Source organism: Hippoglossus stenolepis, chromosome 12, assembly GCF_022539355.2.
Source record: "Hippoglossus stenolepis isolate QCI-W04-F060 chromosome 12, HSTE1.2, whole genome shotgun sequence".
Taxonomy (NCBI): domain Eukaryota; kingdom Metazoa; phylum Chordata; class Actinopteri; order Pleuronectiformes; family Pleuronectidae; genus Hippoglossus; species Hippoglossus stenolepis.
Window position 1 is genome coordinate 1,682,232 of NC_061494.1, and position 26,420 is coordinate 1,708,651.

At 39.3% G+C, this 26,420-nt stretch overlaps 1 protein-coding gene across 5 annotated transcripts in view; it reads right to left on the minus strand.

The window, feature by feature from the left end:
• ltbp1 (latent transforming growth factor beta binding protein 1) overlaps positions 1-26,420 on the minus strand; it is a 121,682-nt gene that overhangs the window by 76,278 nt on the left and 18,984 nt on the right. For all 5 annotated transcript variants that reach the window (XM_035171962.2, XM_035171958.2, XM_035171957.2 and 2 more), the window contains exons 3-4: positions 23,140-23,500; positions 8,818-8,969 (exon numbers count right to left, since the gene is read on the minus strand). In XM_035171962.2, coding sequence (XP_035027853.1) covers positions 8,818-8,969; positions 23,140-23,500 — 513 coding nt within the window. The remainder of the gene's footprint in view (positions 1-8,817; positions 8,970-23,139; positions 23,501-26,420) is intronic.

The window sequence follows — 26,420 nt, forward strand, 5'->3', positions numbered from 1 at the left end:
TCGCTGATGAAGTCATGGAGTTTGCTGAGTGCTGCTGATGAATTAGCTCGCGCGGGAATATAAACAGCGGCCAAAAACACAGCATCGAATTCCCTTGGTAGATAATAGGGTCGGCATTTCAACAGCAGCAGCTCAACGTCTGGTGAACCATGTTTGTGGACGTCTCCACACCACGAGTTGTTGACAGTAGTAGCTAAAGGGGGTGGTTGACACCACCCCCTTTAGCCTTACCGAAGGCAGCGGTGAATGGAGTGAGTCTGTAGCTGTACGGTTGATTCCGGCACTTTGGCTGACAGCCGAGTCTCTGTGAAAATTAAAGCACAGCAGTACCTAACTTCCCATTGTGTAATGATCCTGGCTCTCAGCTCATCAAGTTTGTTCTCCAGTGACCGGACGTTAGCTAGCAGGAGGCTGGTTAGCGGTGGTCGGCTAGCACAAGCTTTTAGCCTAGCATGGAGTCCCCCCTTCTTGCCTCGCTTGCGTCTCCGCCTCCGCAGCGGTCTCCTTGGGTCACCTACTTCACCTGAGCGCGGTGCTGTGGGGCCTTCACGGTGGTGGCGGTGGTCTTGTGTGGGGCGAACAATGAGGTGAAGTTCCAGAGGTATAAAACCAGTAAATGCAGAGTCGTACTGCTACCATGGCAATATCTAATAGAGCGTGCTTGTTGTAAGTCCAATAAAAAAACGCACGGCGTTCAGGAGCAAACACGTCTGCCACGGTGGGCGCCATGATCATTGAAAAAAAGTAAACACAGGTAGTTTTATGTGGGGATAATATTAATTGACTGTAAGTATTTTAAGAAGTTGGAACTGGCTCTGTAAGGATTTGGTTATGTCTCTCAATGTTCAGCACATTCATATAACATTCATAACAATCTTTGCAATGTCACAACTAAATTAACATGGTTCTGAGCAGCAGGTGCATGGCTACAGTAACGAGATTCTATATCTGAATCCTCAAAAAGCTCTGCTACTTCCCTTAACTTCACTTCTAGGCCTCTATGCACATGTTGTTGGCAGAGGTCCTTGATTGTGTGGAGCATATGGAAAGGGAGTCAAAGAGCATCCCAGCCACAATACAGCCATCAATCAACTTGAAAGAAGAAAATGTTCAGGCTGAGACTGCAGAGAGGCTGGAGAGAGTGTAGTGGGGAGGGATGGAAACATATAACTACTGAAGTCAGGGGGGCAATTTCTTTCTTTCTGGTGTTTTCCATTAGGCCACAGTGTTGATTTGAGCCAATCTAGGGAATAAAAGAGGCCTCAGAGCAGAAATGTGGCAGCAGATTGACTTAGATGGGGAAGAAGGGTCATTTTCTATGTTGCTCCACATCTTGACCCTTTATCAGTCAGAGAAAATTAACTCTTGTTATCTTGATTATCAAGTAGCCGGATAGATTAATTGATGGCAAAACACCTGCTATTCAGCAAAGTACTACTGGTACCAGTAAGGAAAATGTAAGGCAAGGTTGGTACTAGTCTAAAAAAAACAATAGCTTGACTTTTTGCATCCCATTCTCAGAATTTGTTGGGCCTGAAGACCAAAACTTTGAAAATGAAAACAATGAAGACTTGTAAAGAAATGAGCTCAGCAGAACTCAGTCCACCCTTTTGTCTCTGTTTGAGGCAGGTGGCTTGAGACTACGTTAGACACCACTAGCATAATACATCTTCAACCAAACTGTCTAATTTGCATTGTGGGTAATGTAGGACCCAGGCTTTGGCAAGAAAAAGGCATGCATTGAATGAAAATGTATCTCTGGATCTGCTGCATTAATTAATCATTTCTTCAAAATAGTCCATCATAACTCTGACAGTGTTATAGCAATGTATATTTGCTTTTGGCCTGTATGTCATTGGCATAAGTCAAGCTTATAAGGTGGTTCAGGAAGAAGTGCCATTTTTGAATTTTAGGACAAGGTGAAGTGTTCTTACTCTTACTCTGCACCATCACAGCATCTTCCTTGGTTATTATGAAGCTCAGCGTAAATTCAGTCAGGAAGACTTTACCTGCTCATTGATCAGCTGATTGTGGGCTTTTCTAAATGACCAATCAGATTCTGCCAGAGTCTTTTCAAGCCAATCATGCGGCTGCTGTCAAACTTTTAATCCCTTCTCCTCTCTTCCGCAGTCAGCCGACATTCAGCGACTTGCAGAACCCACCTCCACCGAAATCTCCTCCATTCTTCAGCAGAATCATCATCACCTCATCTGGATCCTCAACCTCAACTGATAGTGATCGAATTGGTGATCCTGTATCGTGTTGACAGCTGATTGTGGATCACGACGATGGATCCCGATATTGTCAGTGGATCATTACGATGGATTGTGGATTATGGTGGCATCTGATCGTGGTGGCAGCTGATCCAACAAGACTGCCTGATATACAATATGCCTAGCCAGATACTCTACTGACAATAACTCCTCAATTCATTAACTTTCCATTATGTTACAAACTGTTTATTCTAATCAATGTTGTAAACTCTTATTTTGCTGATGTTCTCAGTTACACGTGGCATCTATTGCACTTCTGTCCATCCTGGGAGAGGGATCCCTCACATGTGGTTCTCTCTGAGGTTTCTATGGTTTGATTTTCACTTTTAATAGGGTTTTTTGATAGTTTTTCCTTACTTTTGTTGAGGGTTAAAGGAATAGTTCACCCAGAAATGAAAAATCACTCATTATCTACTCAGCACTATGCCGATGGCGGGGTGGATGAAGTGTTTGAGTCCACAAAACACTTTAGGAGTATCAGGGGTAAACAGCGTTGCAGCCAAATCCAATAAAATTGAAGTCAATGGTGAGCTATTCTTCAGACGTAATAAAACAACAGAAAAAATATATTGAATATCGGCCATACAAACAAATTTGATTGACTGATTGAACCACCACCAGTGTCTAGACTAGGGGAATTCCTGTACTATGTTCTGCTTCACCCCCTCTTAACCCCGATGACATCACATAGGGGTCTAATACGCCAAAGACTATAACATTCACATCACTGCCTGTGCGCATGTCAATAAATGTAGCTAAAACATTGAATCAAAGTCTCTCCTGATTGAAGTGGCGATAAGGTGACGATCCTTTCTGCCGAAACCTTCAGTCAGGGCTTACACTAGAAACATTTGTCGGCGGGGGTTTTGGTAATGTGGGAGAGCCCGAGGGATAGCTGGGGGACACGGGGAATAACTTTCCCAGATGTGGCGCCAAAGCAAGTTGCAGACAGGTTGTTTGTCACATGGGACAGGGCTGACAAAAAGGCTCTTGGCTTCTTGTTTCAGTACTTTCACAAAGTGTAGCACTGAATGCCCGATGGGCAAAAATCATCCATGGTATTTCTGTTAATGTAGCCTCATACGCTTTAAGTGCTAATTCTATTTACACAACTTGCTGATAGTGTTTGGCTGTTTTACAATGAAGGAACAATGTCTGAATTGCTTTGACATGACACACTTAGATTGAAAAAGTTACTGCAGTATCCATAGGATCAAAGAGTGGAAAGGCAAAAATTAAACCACTGCCCTATAATACTGTTTTAAGATTGAAATCACAGGTCATATTGTTCTGCTTTAACATTGAAACCAGTAAACGCAGATCTCCAGTTTGGCAATGGGAATGTGTGTTAATAAAAGTGTTAATGATGAGGTTTACAGAATGGATGTATTTGAGGGGTATGAGGAAAGTTGGTGCACCAACAGTTTCCATTCAGGACTTATCAGTCAAATAACATGTAGCACAAATCTATATTGTAATCTGTTTCAACAAGGAGATCATCATTATTATTCAAACAATTCGGCTTTTATTAATGAAGTCAATGCCTTATGTGTCTTCTAATATTTGATGTGATATCACTATGTTCTGCTGTCTTTATCACGTATAGGGAAAGGGAGATCATACAGCCACTTTATTAGGAAAAACCTTCACACCTATCTATTACTTAAATTCCAGCCAGTCAATCAACCATGTGGCTGCAGTGCAAAGTGTAAAATCCTGCAGATACATTTCAGGCTGCTTCAACCCTCAGAACAGAGAAAGAAACGTGATCTTAATCACTTTGACCATGACATGATTATTGGTATGAGAAACCCCTGAGCTTCTGAGATTTTCAGAACAGTCTCAATGAACAACAGAGAGAGAAACAAATAACATCCAATGAGCAGCAGTTCTATAGATGGAAACAACTTGATGATGAGAGAGGTAAAAGGGGAATGGTCAGACTACAGTAACTCAGATAGCCACTCTTTACAACTGTTGTGAACAGAGAAGCATCAGAATGAATAATACCTTTTATCATCTACCACAGCAGAGACCACATCAGGTTCCACTACTGCCAAGAACAGGAATGAGGGTAAGATCAGAGTTTAGTATATCAGCCAAACTAGAGGTCTTCACGGATACACCTGTGCGGGTTTGGATCAACATTATACAATTAGTCGTGCCTGGGTCGGGTCATGTTTAATTAGCGTGTGTGTAGACAGACTAATTGTAAAAGGGTCTACAGTCCTAGCTATCTTTATAATACTGCAACAAAACTGCAAGACAGGAATAACAGAAAAACTAGCTGTATTATTTGAACTTTCTTGGGGGATGGACGATATGCATCACAGGCAGGCACAGGGGGAAATGGTGTCATGTTTTAGGTAAGACACAAAGTTTTACTTTGACACATTATGAATTAATGTTCTTTGGTTTGGGTCCAGCATTTCTCCTTTCTGTGCAGGATATCAGAGCAGGATATCAGAGGAAAGTTTCCAACATCTTGTTGAATGTATGACACCTAGAACTGAGATTGTTTGATAATAAAGGGAGGAACTACCTAGTGTTATTTGTGTGTTACTGATTAAGTGTTTAAAAATGGTATTTAGGGTTTCCAAATGCTGTTTCCAATTTGGATCCAGATCAACACCCAAACAAATATTTAAACTTTTGACAAAATGCTAAGTATTCAGAAGGTGTCACTGTCATATTTTCAAAGTTTTAGTATTTGCACCAGTCAAACAAGTATAAGCCTGCGTCTTTTAATGGTTGTTTTTGAGTGAAAGGATCTATGTCACTTCAGCAGTTAGTATGTCAGAGTTAAACATTCAAAGAATATTGTGGGCTAGACTTAAGTTACATATTCATGTTGAAGCTGAACTTAAGACCCCATTTACACAGGCGGGTCAGACAGCTATCTGATCTCATTAAAGCAAAGTGTGCATGCATCCAAGAAGTTTTCAAGAGGGATTGTCTGAACCACCTCTGCAATTTGAGATCCATTCTAGCCAGATGTTCAAAAGGTGTAAATGCAGCTGTCTCTCTGGGATACAGATACAATCTTTATTCCGCAATAGTGTAACTATGTCTGTGTGTGGAAATATATACTCATTGTCAGATTTTCTTACTACATCCATTGTCAGAGTTCTATGGCAGCTAAAGTTACACTAAAATGACACTGAAATTAGCTGCTGTTCTCTGTCTCATTTAAGCAACACGGTCTCTATCAAATACAAGACACACTGAGCTGCTGGAGTGTTTGTATGGTCCCTGATCAACCACTGAATAATCTGTGTGAGAGAAGGAGGGGCAATGGAGACTATTACAAATTCTTCTCTCTTATTGTTCTTTAACATGATGCATTTAAGTATTTGTGCTAGATATGTACAGTTCGTTAATGCACGCTAAACTGTTAATGTATTTAAAGCGAGTCTTACTTAGCATGAAGCCCAAAAAAATAAAGATATGTGGTGTAAATCTCATCTGGACACGAGACACTGGACATCAGATATGTAAATGTGAATGAATCTGATACATAATTCAGATGTTTTTTGATTTGATGGATACGCATATGTTTACTTTGATGTTGACTTTTCTTTCACTGACTGAAAAAATTGAACCTGGAAAAACCACTGTCAACCTTTCAAGGCAAGCAACTGTATCATTTGACCAGATCCTGTTCATGTGGAAACTATAAATTTGTAGTTACACTTGGTAGATATTTGATACAATGTGGACAACCAGTACAGGCCTGGACAGTAATTTATAGAAAACACTTGCGATTCAAATCAAAAATGTTGGTCAGACAAATTGTAATTAGATATTTTTGTCACACTATGGTGAATTCTGTGGTCTCTCATTTGGAATGGAGTACTGCTTCAGTATAAACACCCATGGAGTATCTAAGGCCACACTCTGGTGAGATGGCACTGTACACTTTGACCATGTAAAGTGCTTCAAATAAGGCAAGTCTTGAAATAAGACAAGCGTTGCTATATATTTATTTGGAAGCCATATATAAAACCAGTAATTTCTCTCTGGTTTCCCTACAAATGTACTGAATGTGAATGATTTGGAAATTTTGGTGGCTGCCCTCTCCCCGCTGTGTATGCATCTGTGTCCCATTTCCCTCTCTAACTTTGATGTCTCACCATTTCATTGGCATTTACATACTGTTAGCTGAAATTAAACTGAGCCAAAGAGGTTATTTTGACGTGTGGCCAGGTCTGGGTCTTCTCGAGCACTGCAAAGCCAAGCACTAACACGGTTCTGTCTGCTGACCTCCCCATTAATAACCCTCAGTTGGTCTGTCTGGCTGTGGCCAGAGGCATAACCACTCAAACTACAGTCTACAGATTCTTTGAAAAATATTGACTTATTCATAGATGCATACAGGAGTCTGACGCTCGATTTTGGCCTTGAATTTATGACAAGCCGCAAAATAACAAACCACAAGCTTGTGAAATATGACCGTTGTTGATCTGTAACAGTTGCCAAAGTTGGTCCAATTTTTTTTACTTTTCTCTTTAAATGGTTTGTGCAGCTCACATATGAAAAGTGTCTCATAAAAATGTGAGTGCATGAAAACAATGGGATCTGCCTTAAGAACCTATGGTTCTGTTCATGCTGACAGACGCACTCATTGCTTATGATTTCTCAGCAGAAGCTTACTTGGAGTCCAACATGATGGTTCTGTGTCTCTTTGCACTTTCCTCCATTTTGACACCCAATACTCAGGCTACCTGGACCAACAACCAATCTCACTCCCACAGCAGAACCTATAAAAATATTTTTTGTGTCGGCTTCAGTTCATCTTTGGAGAATGTATGTTAATAAATATACTCCACCTTAAAGTTTCAGTGTGTAGAATTTAGTGACATCTAGTGGTGAAGTTGCATGTTGCAGCTGAATACCCCTCACGTCATCCTCCCCTTCCGAACATGAAATAGAACCTGTGGTAGCCTACAGTTTTCATGAATACTCAAAAGGTGTTTAGTTTGACCAGTCTGGGCTACAACAAGAAACATGGCGGCCTCCATAGAGAGGACCCCCCCCTGATGTAAATATAAAGTATTTCAATATAAAGGGCCCAGTCTAGGGTAAATAAAACAACAATTTGTATAATTTAGATGAAACACACTCGTGAAAACATCACTAGGATGATTTTATATTAAATTTCTGTCAATAGATCCCTTTCACCTAAATCTTACAGACTGAACCTTTAAGTTTCAGCAGCAAAATGTAAAGTAAAAGTCCAGGTTTAGTTCCTGTGACTGATATAGTATTCTATAATGCCAGAGGAAAGAAAAAAAAACACCAGTTCTGATACAAATCTGTTTCAGTTTTCAGACAATTCCTCTAATCTATTGTTGTTGGTGAGATATTAGGTCATTTGAACATTTATTGAAATGAAACCATGTGAGGAGTTTAGAAGGGAAAATCACTACTTGGTGGAGCTAGAGTCTGCATTGTTTTCAAACAGCAGGCAATGCTTAAGTCTTTATGCCATTACTGCTTGAGCTGCAATTTGAACAAATCCTGTTATTACCCAACTGCAAGCTCCATAGTCTTCCCATTTTGTCAGTGTCAGAGCAGATGTGATGAGTTGTGTGTACGTGTGTGTGGTGTGAGCATTTGTGGACAAACTCAAGTTGAAGGTTTTCCTGCAATTTCAATGATTGCTTCCCAAGAATATACAACTGTTTACCAGGGATTCCCAAGATTCCTCACTTGGCCAGTTCTCTGAGCTTGATGCTTGCCCTGCTGAACAGCACTCTGCGCTACTGCTCTGACTCTAGATGGAGAAGTGCATATCTGATTGAGCCACTTACTGAACTATTTCAAAGTATATTTGCAGATGTTGCTTTTCTAAAAACTTTCTTGATATGAACTACAAATGTAAACTGATGTTTTGTCATGAAAATTAATAAGATAAAACATTAAGGTTAAAATCAAACAAGCACAACTGGACTTGATAGTAAAAGATTTTTCCTCTCTCATCCATGAGTCTTCTTCAGTTCTGACTGACTGCTGGACCTGGGTATTCAACATTATTAAGGCCAGACATGCAAACAGGCTCATCAGTACCCCTGACTGTGGCCAACTACTAGAAGGAAGGAGTAGAAAGCAGAGCCCTGAACTCCTTCAGAGGAACAGAACTGAGCCACTGGTTTAAATATGTGGACACATTAGTTAAAATTGAAACCCAGCAAGTGCAAGTCTATGCAGAACACATTAACTCAGTGGACACCAAGATCATATTCACACAAAAGGGTGTCAGCGACCACAACATTTTGGACTCTGCTGTACACAATTAATGAGACAGGAATTCAAAACATGTCTCCTTTAGTATTGTTTATGTTCTACAGTAAGTCAACTCAAGCAAAAGTAAGAAAAGTAATATTTGACAATGACACAAGCATTTGTGGCTATCATGCATTATGTATCTCAAACTTGAAAAATAGTTTGAGAGAACCACAGGAAATTGCAGACTAATGGGAGAAAACACATTTGAAAATAACTTTCCAAACCCATTATGTAGAATTTTCCAATTGTTACTCACCGTGGTAGGGGTTGTGTCCGACTCTTAGGGGGATTGGTCTCTCTGGTTGGGACTGAACATGTGTCTGTGTGTGTGTAGTGCGTGTGTGGTAGTATTTGGGCTTTATAACATACTGCTGGCTCTGAACTGGGTGCATGGGCATGGACCGGATGCTGTAGGGAAAGAGTGGAAACAATTAAAATAAATACAGAGTTCTGAAAAAGAAATGGCAAACAATGCATGTATACATAGACAGCACAGTTACTTTAACAAAACAATAATGGACAATACAATCGACTCTTGGCTTTTATTTGAGTAGGTTAATATCAATATAGAAAGGACGAGTATGAGAAACATGTCCCTTTTAGTGCACAGTGTCAAACTGCAGGGGTTTAACAGTCCAACAGTCTCTTGGGCAGCAGTGTGTTTTTTCTATGTTAATTCATTCACAAAACTCACATGTGGCTCAGGGTTGACTAAGAGTTAAGAGCTGTCATTTAAGGTAGAGTTCTCTGTTAGTATGAGGACTGAAGAGGAGATATGGGAGTGAAGACGATAATGAGGCTAAAAAAAGCAAAGCTCCATTAGAGCTATCAAAGGAAGCTGGTTTGCCAAAACATCACTTGGGCGCTTCCTAAAAAAATCAAGTGAGCCTAGTAAACTAGAAAATGGAGTTGTAGAACAAAGCTCTGTCTGTGGACTGATACAAAATAAATCAACCTCTGTTAAAAGAATGTAAAGGAAAAAGGTATGGAGAAAAGAGTAAGAGCGTGTGACCCAAAGCAACCACCTCATCTATCAAATATGGTGCTATTAGGTTAGGTTTGGACATGTATGGCTACTAACTGACGCACCAGCATTTATTGATGATTCCAATACTGACTGAAACAACAGGATGGATATGCAGGAGCTTTCTATATATATATAGTCAAAGCAGCAAGCTTTTTAGTTTTTTTTTAGGGTGAAGAGGTGGAACATCATCGACTGGCCGAGTCAGTCACTTGATCTATGTCCAGTTGAACAATGTTCCATTTGGCGAAGAGCATACTAAAGGCACAGACCGCACAACTAACAAGAGCTAAAGGAGGCTGCAGTGAAGCTGTGGGAGGGAATCACCCAGGAATATACAAAGAGTCTGCTGAGGTCGGTTGGTCAAAGTCTTCACAGTCACGATAACAGAGTTTCCAGGTAATATTAAATTTATTGTTTTGTTTTTTTACTACATGTATATCTTTGGTTTTGTATTCTTTTAAACACTTAACATGTGGGCATCATGTGATAGAAGGGCTGTACCTCCCACAGTTTTGGGCAGCCTGTTGCCACCGGTTCATATGAATGTAAACTTAGTTAAAATAAGCCTGAAACTTAGCTCTATAACATGGTATCAATTCTTGAAGCACAGAGCATGAAGAATAAACAAGTGAAATTGTCCAAATACTCATGGTCTGGACTGTAAAGATATTTAAATATTTCATGTTTTCCTGTTAAACACCAAACTTGGGGATATGTAAGTTTTTAGTATTTTTTAATACCTCTGCTCTCAGCACTTCATTTTTAGGAAGACCAATAGGACAATCTGCCAAAGACGTTACATATTCTATCAATCTGTAGTTTAAACGTCAGAGCAGTTGTTTTTACCCTGAGTAGTGATGAGTGACTGGGTACAGCCAGAAGTTATTAAGACTTTCAACACACAGAAAGCAGTGAAGCAGCATCTTCTGCCTTTGCTGAATTTTGTTGAAGTATGTGATCTTTAGCCAGAACCTTTCTGATAATACTAAATATGCTTTAGACTTTAGAAAAAGACAGTTAGTGATTAGTGTCGAAACCCCCACTTTCCACACAATGATTCCTGGAAATAACATCACTTCCTCAAGTGTTCCCAAATTCTTCAAGTTCTTCAAGACCAGCGTCATTATCCTCCACTTCCTCTCACCACTCCTTTCCCCTCTTATCAGACTGGGCCCTCGACCAGACTACTGGGCTTAAAACCTCCCCAACGATGTAAGGTCTGTTACATAGTCATTCCAGAGAATGTGTCCTCTAAGTAAAGAGAAAGTAGAGGACAGACATTTATCACCTTGACAGCACTAACAAATGTAGTATTATGGCAAAAACAAACAGAAAACCAGAGGCAGTAGTAACCCTTGTCCACGTGTGATTTATGTTTTAGGCTAGCCTCCACTATCGAGTGGTAAATGAGAGAACAAGGGACTGATTTCAGACATAGCCTTAGCCTGGTTTATACATTTAGCAGTAACATTTTCAAAGGTATTTTCTTGATCTCACATATGTTTGCTGTCTGTCTGCAAGGATAAATGTTTGCCCAAGTGAAATACCACAAAGTGTAGCACAAAGTCTGTGGACATGTTGGATTTAAATGCTGAAGTCAACTTGTTATCATTTGTTAGTTCATGAAAATTCCTTTCAAGATGTAACTGCTAAATGTATAAACCAAACTAAGCAGACATTTTTATGTCAGCAAGTAAATCAATAACATTTTGACTTTTATACTGAGGGTTGCGTAGTGAACATGATGTGACTGAATCATGAAGCACAATTCAGTGGATTGCTGAGCTACCACAAAAATCAGAAGGGTACATCAGACAATACTATTTTAGAGACACTAATGTTACTCAAGGGGCATTATTGAGCAAGTGGTCAAATAGGTAATGTAGGTGACCTAAAAACGTGATATGGGCTTATCATAACTGCAAGCAGATTTGGAATTGAATGAAATTTGGGCTGAGCTGGAAATTTAAAAGTCTGCTGTTAAATTAGTGATAGAAACTGCCAAAAGAGAACACTAACTTTAAAGCTGCTATAAAAACCAAGGTGGCAGCGATGGAAAGCCCGATGGAAAAGATGGGAAAGGGATTTTCAGGATATTCCACGGTTCCACTTTAAAATCAGGTGCTGCAATAGAGGACTAAAGCAAAATCCAGATGCAATGAACGAATTGCCCCTCATAGAATAAGTGCTGCCCATAGATGCACTGTACTGTATGTGGGTGAATGGCAAAAAACTGTACTGTAAAGCGCTTTGAGTGAATAAAGACTATGAGAATAAAATCTAGGAAAACTCTATATATAGTATATATACAGTATATATATAAAAAAAATAACAAATAAAAGCTATTAGTACACTTCTGTGTTGATTCAGATACGCGGGGCTGTGGTCCAAAGGTTGTGGTCCCGGTTGCACCTGCTGCTGTGGCAGCATGTGAGGTTGGGCAGGGAGACCTGTCGTGGTTCTGTCTTCGCGTATCTTGAACCGAAACCGTGGATGTCTGGACTGCGATTTTGGTTTTGGTTCGAGAATCATTACAGCCCTATCCAGTATTATTCAAAATTGTAATGGACAATTTCTGAAGAAACAAATTCAGACAGGTCAACTCAACCCCAAAGGTTGAGTGGTGTTTCATTGACAAAAAGTCAAACAAAGACAAAGAAACCAGTGGTTTGAGTCATTCAATTACTAGACCCTATACAAAACAGTGATACACTGAATTTGAATCCTATGAAATGTGGACTTCTTTACTTTCCAGAAAGTGTATGATAAATCTTTCTTTCTCTGCTCCATTAGACAGATGGCATGGAACAGAGACTGAAGCCGTTGCATACCATTCAGGTGCCTTGGCTGCTTTTAAACCCAGGATTTAGTGGGATGAGGGTTTGTGTTGACCCTTTGTGAGACAAGCCAGCATGCTGCCCTGGTGCTGCTCATTTTAAGGATATCAGTAAGCAAAGGTTATTCTATCTTTGCAGATGCAAAATCTCTGCTATTACTCCTGGTCAGCAGGCAATGAGTCATGTTGATTCTAAACTTAAGCACCAAATGTGGCCTGAGCGGATCCTGACATGCTACAAAGCAAAGTAAAAATATGGTATTATGGACAGCTAAACATTGACCCTCTAGTTCCACTTGGTCCTATGAGAAAACTTGTGATTTTTGAACATGGGCTATTTCAATAATATAGTGTTAACTTTGACACTTTTTTCACCAAATAATAAAGTGAAACTTTGGTTTCATGTTTGATTTTCGTTTCGTTAACACACAAATAACAAATCTAGATGTCATTTCCTAACTGTTCAGATAGAGCTTCACTCTCTCTGTTTTCTCTGCTAATGCTACAGATCCCTAGGCTAAAATTACCATAGCTAACTGAGTTTGTTCAATTCTATTCAACTTTATTAACCTGAAACAGGGTAATTCAAAATAATATGCAACAGAGCTCACACAGGCAAAAACACACATATTGCTGTCTGACATATTCGGACAACACTTCATGCACGCTGTTTTGTTTTAAAAACACAACTAGATTGAGTCATGATCTTCTTAATCATAATGCAGACTTAGTAGCACCAAACATATAAAGTTAAAATCTTATAACATGAAAAAGAAGCTTAGGTCATCAACACAATGACCACCAACAGTTAAACTTTGAGACTTTGTTTTGACATGAAGCCAGATGGGACTGCTTGTGTACTACTTTAGCATAGCAAAAATAGTAAGTCTATTTGAGCCCCCAGATCCTGGCATGGGCTTGTGGTAAAAATAAAGGTCAGCATGATTATGTTGAATACTATGTGTGCTCATCCCTGTTTGTTCAGCTGTTAGTGATCGGAACCTCCAAGCATCCTCTATATCCTCAAATTAAAAGTAATGGTGTGGATCCCTATATACTGCTTGGAAATATACTGTTTCACATCCTTTATCTTCTCAATTAAGTCAAGTGAACGGAATAATTACCCGTTTATTTCAAAATTTCACAACAATTTGTCAATTGTGTTGATTGAGGTTCCTTAAAAAAAGTAGAATACATTGAACAAAACATATTCATATTGAAGATTAAACACTGATTGTAAAATGACATGGCCTTCCCCAGGTTGCCATGGAGGATACAAGGAGAGTGCAGGGCCACAGAGAGGTGATAATAAACCCAGAGGAAGAGCCATTTGTCAAATGGACATATTTTCATCCTATTCATATGACAGCTCCCCTGCTACACTATAAATAGACACAAAGTGATACCCTTGTTAATAGCTCTGCTATGACCCTGTTCTCTCTTAAACGGCTCTTCTGTTTGGGTTATGTAGCCATGTATAGGATATATGAATCTCCTTCATTAGATCCAGTTATGTGTTGACAGGTGTTACGGCGTGTATGAAATGTTCACTTTTACTCTATAGTCGTAAAAATGTTCTTGGGTAAAACCATCTGGACAGTCTCATGAGAATTATTAATGAATGTGTGCTCATGTGTTCAATATGTGGGTAATTGTATGTGTTAACATGCTTGTGCATGTGCAAGTACAGTATGTACACACTGGCGTCTGAGGTTATGTGGATGTGAGAGGTGGCAGTATCTATATTCAGACAGACTTATAGATTGTGTGTTTTTAATTAGCATTGTCATTGAGGTCACAGCTGACTGCTCACTTATCCAAACAATCCACCCAAAAGTAAGCTTCAGTTAACCATGTAAGAAGTCATTCATTTTAATGTGTTTTTGCTATATGGTGACAACAAAAAATATTTCAGCTTTTCATCTCATAGGACTAGAGCATATTTGTTCCAGACTTTGTCACATTTTTTATACCACAAGTTGCAGTGTGGGGAAATGTTTTCATGAATGGCTCCCTGCTTTGTTTTAAACAGTGTGTCTTCCGAGAAAACCGCCATGTTGGGTATCGTTTAAATTTTATCGATTCCAATTCCGATTCCAATTCCGCTTATCGATTCTGGTTCTTATCGATCCTCCATTTTGATTCCAAAATGGTAAAAAAAAAAAAAGAGGTCAAATGTTTAGATAACAAAAATATCTTTATTGGACTGGACCGATGCACAGTAGCTGTGCTTCATGTTACACCTTGTGGTAGACAGGCAACATCACAAAAGAAAACCCAAACAACTAATTTCAGGGCCTCATCAGACATGCTCAATGTGTTTAACCCAACTGTGTACATGAGTAGTAACTGAGATAGAGGCCATGTTGAAACATTTTGTCTTAAAAATACTGGTTCTTAAATTACCAAACAACACAGTCGTATTTGTGGATAATTAGTAGAAGAAAATGTTGTAATTGTCCCTGTAAACTAATGTCACATCAATAATTGTCAACTTTAAGATCTGTGATGAATATTAATCTCTCATATATTCCATAACAACACAGTGGAAATCAGTAGCAGTTGAACCATTTGTGGATAATAACGTTTAGAGCTCCTTGTTGTTGGTCTTATTTATAGGAAACCTACTGACATAATTCATACAAGTCATCTTAGTCAGCTTTCCCTTAAATGCCAGCGAGAACGGTGTGTCGCTGCCATCGCAGCTCTACTGGAGGTGCTAGCGAGGTGCTCCTAGCGCTAGCTGAAGACGACACACTCGGGCTCGGAAACCACAGGACATTAAACACTGTACAGTCTTTCAGATCGACGCCATGCTGCCTTAAATGTTTGGTGAGCTTCCCACATGCATTGCACTTTGCCTTGTCGTCGTTGTCTTTTTTAAAGTGAAGCCACACTTCTGACCGTTTATCGCGGCTCATCTTAGCCAAGTTAGCTATGCATGCTAGGTCGCATCTAAAGAAATGGACAGGCTGTTGCGTAGTGCATGACATAGTCACATAGGCAGGTCCTGGCAGATACATACGTCGTCCTTGCAGTTTACCGAATAAGCAGAGCCAAAATTCTATTTTTTTACGGGTACCCGGTACTCGGATTCGGTTCTAATTTGGAACCGAGTTTCGGTTCCCAACCCTACTTGCTGCACTGAAATCTTTTTCCTGCTCTACCGAACTTCCCACACCAAAAATATTAGTAGTACATAACTCTTCAACTCTAAAAGAAAAGAATAGTCTTTTTTACATTTCTGTTTATGACTAGCCATTTCCCCCATATAAATCATGGTAGACCACACACTTAGCTTAGCCAATAGCTTTTCACTCAGATTACATTTTTAGACCCACTATGGACAGTTTAAAATAATAGACTGTATATTGATGCAACAGAGATATCGTCTTTTCTCTTCCATCCATCCTTTTAATTGTCAAGACATAAATTATCCACAATGCAACTCAACTACTGAGAGTTTGGTTGGATATTCAGGTGTAGTCTTGAATAGGCTTTGACGAGACCTCTGTCATTAGGATCAGATCACACTTCACAAAGCTCCCTCTGGAGACACAAAAGGTTTCATACAACATTTTTTAATATGCAGTCGTACTCTCCAGCACCTGTAAACAGACTGATGACTGGTGATGAATAAAACGGAGGCATATCTCTGTAACTCAGGATTGATACTGATCTTTGTAACGCGCCAAATAGAGCTAATACACGTTTGAGCAATTTTAACTCTTTCTTTAAAAGGGTTTGGTATTCATACTGACAGCTTAGAGCATTGTTAACTTCCAGTAGGAAAGTACTTCATATTTTAGAACCTGCCAAGAGTTGGGACACACCTCTGGTGTTCCTCTTTGAACGCAGCTGCACATCTGAAAGCCCCAGTATGCAGCCAATGATATACAGGTAGCAGCTGGCCCACTTCTGAAACTCTATATTGATGGTTCTTACCAAATTTGCTGCAGTGACACAATTTCCCAATACGAATCAATGAGGTTTAATTTTAACTTGTGCTATATATTTAGACAAGAGAGTGTTGTGAATTAGAATAGAGACCACTTACATCCCAAATATGTCAAGCTGTCACCTTTCTCAGCCTCTGGTTTTAGTTTAAAAACACATCACTTCTGCTACGTTTACTCTAGACGTCCACATTACTTTGGTATTTTCAACCATCTAAAATTTTGAACTTTGCAAAAACCGATGGTCACATTTTAGCTTGAAAGCTCCAGGCTGGTGTTTTAGTCTGGAAAGGCAGAAACTGAGACTTTGGAAATAGATGATGCAGTCATCCACATTCACTTCCTGATTGGTTCTTATCAGTCACACGTGACTTCTGTATCTGCTAGCATTGAATGCAAAGCATTTTTAACAAAGAGTTCCGCCTTGTTGTTGCTCCAAGAAAAGGAATCACTGCTTATACTTTTTGCCATTGCATTTTACTCAGCTTTTTCTGCAACTAAGCAACCAACTGCAAACAGACAATCTCCCTCCTGTTTACACTAACACACACACGTCCAGTGTACGGTTTCACGTGTGTTAGTAGGATGGAGGCTACTTCTGTTATGGCTCCTAAACACTTGTCTGGACAGAGATTGTTTCGTTTTTAAAATGCTGGCTTAAAACTTCAACTTAGTGCGAATGATGCCTCTGTCTGGCTTACCTCACTTGTTTTTTTTTACCTTAACATTTAATGTCTGCCCACATCTGCAACAGGCCAACCTACACTAATTATACATCTTGTATTTGACTTCACCTTGTTTTATTTAAGTGTAAGTGTAGGGGGAAAAAACCTGTAGATACTGTGAGGCTGTTTTAGTCAGAGATGCAGAATTGTGTGCAAGTCTGTGGTATCTTGATATTTTAGATTTTTAGCAAAAAGCCAAAGTAGTCAGGGATTATAGTATCATTTTTTATGTATGCACACAAAATATTATGGCATTAGATTAACATCTAGATCTACAGCGGCTGGATCCTAAATCTGGCAAAGAGACTCAAGCTTGAACGAGAGCTGTGAGACAGAGAGTGACGGCAAGAGAGAAGGTATAAACATAAGATCTCACTCCAGTCTCAACAAAATATCTGGCATGACTGTGTGTGCTGGCAGTGACTGCACCTTTAAATGAAACAAGTCAGATGGGTTTGGAGAGTGTCCAAGGATGGTTACAAGAGCCTGCTAGTCTTAAATATCAGAAAAGAGATTTTACTCATTTCTACATAAACACATTGGTCAGTTAGGGTTGAGGGAGGGAGAGGTGTATATATGTGTGTGTGAGGGCGGTTGAATCTGTTCAGTCTCTGTCTTAACTGCTCTGGCCGCAATCACAATCCACAACCGACCTCTACGTTCTAGTCGTCCAAGTCTTCTTCCCCACGAGAGCTGACATACTCTGGTCTACCGAACCCACTGAACCTCACCAGAGCACTCTCACGTATTAGCAACATTGCAACTGAGGGCAGACAGACTTTATGAAGGGAAAGGAAGACACTTTATGTCAAAGCTCTGTTCCCGGTAACTGGCTGTCTGACTGCTTTAAAGAAAGGGATCAGAGAAACACGGCTCTCATCGAAACCATGACACAGTTTTGAAAGGATCTGTGCTATGTACTCTATGTTATAATTATTATTAGTAGTAGTAGTATTACTACAAAGATAAACACATATTTGAGAGTTCAGTAGAGCAAAAAACAAAAGCAGTATTGCACTGGTCACAAAGGGCTAAATGTTTCCAAAGAAGAAAAGTCTGCTCTGTCCCTTCCTGTAGACCGCCTCTGTGTTGCGCTTACAGTCCAGTCAAATGTCAAGGTGGAGAGTCATATGTTTGCAGAGGAATTTTGTGAGATTTTTTGCTTTAGGAACTACAATGCAATAGACAGATGCAACAATATCACTGGTTATCTACATGTAATTTAAACTGGATTTGCCAAGCTCGCCATACAAGTCAATAACCACCTCATCTCCACTGGATGCCCCTGCCTCTTTAGTCTGTCCCCAGCTCACTGCTCTGACTGCTGGCGGTCATCCAGCTCCACTCACGGCTAAGTTTTCTTTGGCTCCATCCTGCAAACTGCCATTCCTTCTTTGCCCCCAGCATTCGCCTGCCAGAACCCTCATCTCCCCAATAAATCTTCACTTTATCACTGCGTTCTGCATTTAGGTTCACACATCAAAATATGACAGATTCTGGGCTTACATCACAAGTATTTCCTCTTTGTTGAATCTATTTGCAAAGTATACTAATTTGATTAGGTTAACCACTGCAGGTGGTTCGGTGAGTTGTATGTTTTTTCTAGCAAATTTGTGACTTTATAATCTCAGAGAATATCCAAGTATTTTCGCCATAAATTCACTATTCTGATGTTGGAAATTTCTTGCAATCTCATCGGCTTTCCCAGGTCACGGTCCTAATACACCATTTCTGAAAACCTTGATGTTAAAAATAGAGCATACACATTTACTTTACATCCATTTTCACAATAGTAACAATTCGGATACTCAAAATCTGATGTTCAAATTAACAACCAGCTGGCACAAAGGTTTGTGGACTGTTAATGTAAATTAAAAGTGTACTGTTAAGCCCTGTTAAAGAGGAATTTCTGTCAATTACAGACAATAACATGTATCTATCTATCTAAGCTTTCATTCACTGATCTTGGGGAGCATACTTGGCATATTACATTAAGTGCAGCTCAAATAGTTCCAGCCATTTTTTGCATTATACAGTTGTTTTTCTGAGATCATCAACACTGCAGAACACCTACACTCAATATCAGAGACTGAATCTTGTGCAGAGAGAATGGACATTCTCTTCCTGGAATTCCATATCAAACCTCAAGTGTACATTTTGATTCTTGTTGAAAATTGCATTGAATTACTCTCTTTTTTCCCAGGTGTCACACCTTCAAGGGTTCAGGTGTAGCATTTGACCCTTGCAGCTGAACCACAGTGACAGCCGTTACAATAACATTACACTGTCAGCTGTGATTTATGGGCTGGACTGCGGTGATGTGTAAAGGACTCTTCATCACTTCCTATAGCTTTATAAGCACACACAAACCAAATGGGAATTGCAGTGCCACTGATATCTCAATGCAATTGGTCAACCTACTGCTGACACAGACAACGTTTTCCCTGGACATTTGTCTTTCCCCTTTTGTGTGCACCCTTTCTTCTTCAAGTACTGGCCAAGTATTTCATGATTCATCACTTGTCAAGTAAGAAAAACAATTGGGTATGGTATGAACAAATTCTTACCCCTTGTTTAAACATGCAGAATCAAGCACAAATGGCTTGACTGGCTGCAATTCATTGTGAAAAGAAATCTCTATTAGAAACCCAGATACCATTGCAACAATAGACATTAACATATTGGCTCCACTGGCAGAGGCACAGAATAAACTTGGGAAGGGAAAAAAATAACAGTTGTGTTGCAGAGGAAGTCGGTGCATTTCAGTGAAGAACATCAATTTCAGCCTCGTGGAAAGTCTTATCACTCAGGCCCCTCCAGCTGCTGGAGGAATGGTGAATTCCGGTAAGCCAAACACTACCACTTGTTTTGGACCCACTCAAATGTGGATACAATTTGTCATTTACAGATTTACACAGAATTACTGACTCAGGTTGAAACGATTACCGGTTTTACGGTCTACCATGGTAAAATTCACGATTGTTATATGTACCGTTTAATCTTTAATTACCATGAAGATTTGGTTGATATTTTCAAGCTGATCATTTTTCCAGACTCTGACATTTGAGGTAGACGTCTGCACTAAACATAACAAGTTTTCAACCTTCAATAAATGATTAAAATACTGTCATACCTATACTCAAAAATACTATAGTTTGTGTGTCAGTAATTTTTGAACATTTACAGCACATTTTAACAATACCGCGATAATACTGATAATCGTGATCATTTTGGTCAGTATAATTGTGATTCAAAACCTTCGCACCGTTTCATCTCCAACTTCTACTCAGCTTCTATACACATCTGCACAAAAATTCAAAGAAAATATTTTAGTTTAGATTTTACCCAATTCTATGGAGTATGGATCGATGGGCAAATATTAAATTACAACATACTCAAGCGCCAAAAGTGAAGAGGTCTGAACAAATTGTTAGCGATAAAAATTCAACTTCACAATCTCTTTACAGAACCTCTTTGTGCTTACTCAATACTATATTCTGATGAGAGTGCCATTACCTTTGGATTAATTTCCTATTTATTTATCCTATCAGATAACAAAACTGCTTTGTTGTTGGGACCAATTGGAGAATAGATCCTTGTGAGAGATAAATCCCTTCTCCAAATTGAGAGCAGCTTTCGAGGACACAGATCTGGAAGCAATTACTTTTGCCTGTGCAGCGTATTAAAAAACATCTTGACATTTACAGAGTACATATAAAACACAGAATATATATTCATTAACATAATAGCCTTCATTACTATCACAAATCGTGTCTGATGTGTCCCAACATTAACTACACAGACATTTTTACTGTGTCTGATATTCTATAGTTGTCTGCTATATTTGTCTGCTCTAATGCCGTGCAAAATTAACCAATAGTTAACCCCAGCAGGATTTACATTTCAACTCCACTTATGAAACTGTCAGGAGAAGCTAATCTAGCATTCTAACCATTATAACACTGATGTGTGGTGATAATTAAAGTGTATTGGCAAGGTTAACATCCAGCAAACAGCCTTCACAGGAGGAAATTGACACTCCATCAGAAAACTAGGGCTAGGTGTGAAGGTGTGAAGCAAAAATACAATGGAGACAACTGATTCTTCAAATGCATGCCCTCTCAACAAAGGCAATTGCCAAAAAGTGGGAGGCAACAATGTTAGACATAGTGTATAGGTATGTAGCTGAAAGGGTCACTTGTTTTCACATTGAGCTGGTTAAGCACACACATCTGGATTCTCTTGTTGATATGAACCTGAAGTGGATAGACAATAAGAGTACTGCAGGTGCAACCTAGGTTCTTATCCTCAGGACATTTAAGTCCTTTGAGGCAGTGTTTTCCAAATCAGTACATGGCCTTGTAACATTTGTTACCAGGCTTCAGGGAAACTATATGATGCAGAAAAATGATAATAAGAATATATAACTTCATAAGCAAGTATTGACTATTTGTGTAGTAATACCCTTGAACGGAATGGTTTGTTAGTCTTACAGCTCTCCTTATCTTTTCCTGTCAAGACCACAACACAAGACTCGTGCTTCTAAACTAGGTCAGTGCTATTAAGAATACCAGCTCTCTCTTTTTCCCAAATCTGCATGCCTAGAATTCATTGGATTCATTTTATGGAAGATAACATGGGACCAGGGAATACTTTAACATTGAAATAAGGCCAGTCATCAGCAGTGACAGAATGAATCTAACTGACAGCTGCAAACATGTTGAAAAGCAAAAAGACTATCAGAGAGAGCTTCTCATTCATCTTACTCCATGCTTTCCTAAATAAGCTCGACATTCATCTCAGACAGAATACCACTCACAAGAAAATGTTGGAATGAAAATGGTTTGCAATGAAAAAGAAACAAGGTCAGATCATCAGAACATCATGCTCAGCGGCAGCTTTAAGCTTTAGTATCCTGCAGCAACAGTATTAGAGTTAATCAAAAAAATAGGATTAAGAATCTGATTCAGAGGGCTGGTATTATACTTGGCACTGCTACTAATTTGCTAGAAATACCCTTAAGTGAAGAACCAAAAGAAAGGTTCAGTTGTTTAACATGATGCTACACTCTGTTAAACAAGCCCAGATGCTTCAAAGAAACATTCAGAGCCTTTTGTGCTGGCAGCTGTGTTTTTTTAAATATTACGGTTGGCTGCATTTATACATTGATGGCTCCATATTGTTCTATATATATTAATGATTTGGTGAGAATGTTTTTGTTGGGAGGGCTGATAGCTGGTATTTTTATAAATGGATTGCCTTTGTAGTGACTTATTATAGTGTATTGTATTAACTGATTATGATGCTTGGTATTTAATAATGGTGTATTAGTGATGGGCCTCATTCATGAAACATTGATACACACAAATGTAATCCTAACTTAACACACACTCATTCATTTTTTCATTTAAAAAATGTTATTAAAACTTAACTACTATTAAACTGATCCACAGATTCTTATTATGATTTATAGTAAGCTGATCTGGTATGTTTATGGTTAACAGTTGGATCAGTTAGTCTCAAAACAACCTGGTTAGGCTGAGGGAAAGTGAGGGACAAAGGTTAGGAAAAAAAACCTTTGCCAGTTAAGATCTCAGTTAAAAACGTTAATGAAAGATTGTGGAAAGAAACCAGAGCCTGAAGAAAAAAATGTATCTAATATCAGATGATGCTCAGGCGTAAAATGAAACAAAAATTAAACATAATGTTTTAGATATTGTGTTCTAGATATTTGATTTGCCTGATATCTTCAGATTCGCTGAGTTCAGCAACCTTTGGGCCATGTGTCAGGTCAAGTTGAAGCCACTTTGCGTAAAACCCTTGATTGGACTTTCATATAACTTAATGAGACTAATATTTATTACCACTTCTAGCTTATTGGCCTATAAAGGTTTTGGTTCGTGTTGGTGAATCGCTGTGTCATATTCTGTGCTGATCTATTACCATAGTCATATTTAATGAATTTTAACTGGAAGACAGTATGGGGGTGAATTTTTTTAACAAATAAAAACTTGAATCAAAGTGGAGTACTTACTGCTGTTGGATGTGTTGTTGCACATAATGTGGTCGCACAAGCTGAGGGTAGGGCTTGACGGTTAGTTTCATCTGAGCCATGTTGCTAGCTGGTGGGGGGGCAGAAGCGTACCCACTGGGATGCACTTGCTGAGGTATGGGCCGCTGGGGTATTACACTGTGTCCATTAGTGTGACCGGTGGTGTGTCCATTTGTGTGACCAGTGTTGTGCCCATTGGTAGGTTCATTCCCAGGCGGCGCTGGAAAAGGGTGTGTGGACACCGTCTTCTGTTCACATGCCTTCCCTTTCGAGCCAGGCTTACAGACACAGAGCTGAGGCCTGAGGCACATTCCTCCATTCTGGCACTGAGGGAAGCAGTTGGCTATAACACAAAACCCAGACATAGAAGAAAGAGAAGAGGAAAAGAAAAAGAGAAAAGAGAAACGGATGGAGAATTAAAATATGTGTGATATAATATATATAAGGACATAGATGCAAGCATGGACTTGTATTTTCACAATTGTAAATGCACACTGATACACATTGTACCTTATTCATTTACTCATTGCATGGTATTCCCAACTACAACATATGTAGAGGGTTCTCATTATAAAGTTAATGAAACATTAAAACCACACAGTAAATATTCAAGAACCCTGTCTCTTTTTTGTCTACATTATTTATGACATATGTGGCCCATTTATGGTAATGGTAAATGGTCTGTATTTGTATAGTGCCTTTTTAGTCTTGATGACCACTCAAAATGGTTATTGCCATTCACCCATTCACACACACATTTATCCATCTATGGTGCATCTATAGTGCATCTTTTTTCTATGAGGGGGCAATTTCGGGGTTAGGTCATGTTTGTACCCGTAGGTAGATTTGTTTTGCAGCAAGGAGAAGGCATCCATCCAAAACACAGTTCAAAATTACAACACAATGACACAAGACAAGACTGGGATCGAACCGCCAACCTTCTGATTAGAGGACAACCGCTCTACCGCCCCGTAGCAGCCTTTGCCTTAATAGAAAGCACAGTCAACTGAGCGGAGAGTCTTAATCTAAATAAACAATCCAGCTAATTGCTTCACATCAATTTCAGACAGGTAGCCAGCCAGTGGCTTGGTAGTTGGTAAGTGTAAATGGGAGACAGTTGGTGAACAGAGTTGACATATCCCATTTAACTTTTGATGTTATTGTTTTAAGTATATCCCTTTAGGAGCTTCGAATTTTTCGACCTACGAGGTAAATATTAGCTTTAGCAGCTAAGAGTTTTAGCGGTGAAAAGTTATAGTTCAGGATCATCAGTCCTGTGTCAGAGGTGAGGACAAGGAGCTCCTAATGCATGAACCAAACAAGAGAGGAAACCAGCGCCTCAAGAGACTGGACGCTTATATAGGGCAATTACATTACATAACATGTCATTTAGCTGACGCTTTTATCCAAAGTGACTTTGGGGGGCATTTTTGGGGGTTCAGCATCTTGCCCAGGGACACTTAAGGATGGGCTGGGATTCCAGCCACCGGCCTTCTGGTAAGATGACAACTGCTCTACCCCCTCAGCCCATGACTGATGAAGTCCAGACCACACAGTTACAGTTGGAGCTTTTTTAATAAGGTGCAACAACTGGTATTTCAACATATTGTAAAGAAGTGGCAATGTCGACGTTACATTTGTTTAACTGTTTTAATTGGCCTTGGTAACAGGTATTTTAAATTGAATGGACAGGAATCCCTCACTTATGTGTACATCTGTTGGTTTATTTGTTTAAAGTCAGTGTGAATACAAAAGGGACCAAAACCAATAGACAATCTTTTTTTGACATTGCTCTAGACCTACTAAACGCTAAACATGTGATTTTATCAAACCCTGTGAGTAATCATCCCTTTCTGATATTTCTGTGTATATACATTTCCCTTTGATCACCCTCTTGAGGACCAACTAGGAAAATTTGCTTGATGGCTGACTGCCCATGTTGTTGGTCCATAAATCTTTGTTCCTTTGCAGATACAGTGTACACATTAACACAAAACAACAACAGGATGCAATTAATAAGAATACATCTCAACCATTAATACAATTATGTAATATGTGCTATTTTCACTGGAACGGAAAATGTTCATAAATGCACAAGATTTAAAGTTTGTATACATATGGTAAATAATTTCTGTAGAAAAAATTTGCAACTACAGATTGTGAACTTTAACGATTTCTATGCTTTCCATATATAATTACCTATATAAAGTGTAACCACCAAAAACTGGGCAGGGGGTTGAGGGCCGAGGGAGGTGTGGCTGGATGTGAGAGTGACAGTGTCCCAAGACAACTATGCCACAGAGGACGTTTCCCCTTCAGAATCTACTGAAGTGGGCATTAGTGTGGTGGAGGGCGTATTAATTTGAGCCGTTGGTTTAGTTAGGCCTGAAGCTGGAGCTCTCTGTTTGAGGGAATGGAAGAGGGTGGAGGCCGTCTCTGAGCAGTAATATAATGTAAGTTAAGGCTAATGTCAGTAAATGTTAAATAAATTGTCAAGCCAGGTAAACACATTACATATTTTTCTATTACATGAATTGTCGAGGACTGACACAAATGTTGAGGAGACACACTGTCATCCCCATCAATAATGCCCTTTAGCCAGGTGTGCAAGCAGCCACTACAGTAGCCTGTCTCCCTTAGAGAATGTGTGCTGTAGGGATGTGCCAAAGCTAATGCTATGCGATTAAATTAAGACCAGACCACAGTTTGTCTTTAAACACCATTTACCCAGTCTAATAAATAATCTGCCCACATTAATGGGCATTCATTTTAATGTAAACGTCATGACGTAAAAAAGTCCCAAATGGCTGACTATATATGTCAGCATTGGCCTTGCAAGGTCCAAGACAATTTGAATGACATGACATGCAGATTTTTTTTAAATAAATTTGGTGAGAAATGTAATCACCATTAATGTGTTTTATCACAGCACAGTCATATCATTGAGTTTACATTTCAAAAACAAATTTAAATGTGCTGAATCTCTTTTAAACAGTCATTTATAACTGACCAATTACCCAGTCCAGTGAACCAATAATTATTTAGTAGATGTAAGTATAAAATAGTTTTTTGTGTGTGTGTGTGTGTGTGTGTGTGTGTGTGTGTGTGTGTGTGTGTGTGTGTGTGTGTGTGTGTGTGTGTGTGTGTGTGTGTGTGTGTGCATCTGCCCAGGAGAGCAGCAAAAAGCCTGTAATTACACAAAGCCCTACTGTCCCCAGGCAGCTGATGATAGGGGCTTCCATTCATCAACTACAAAGGCTCCC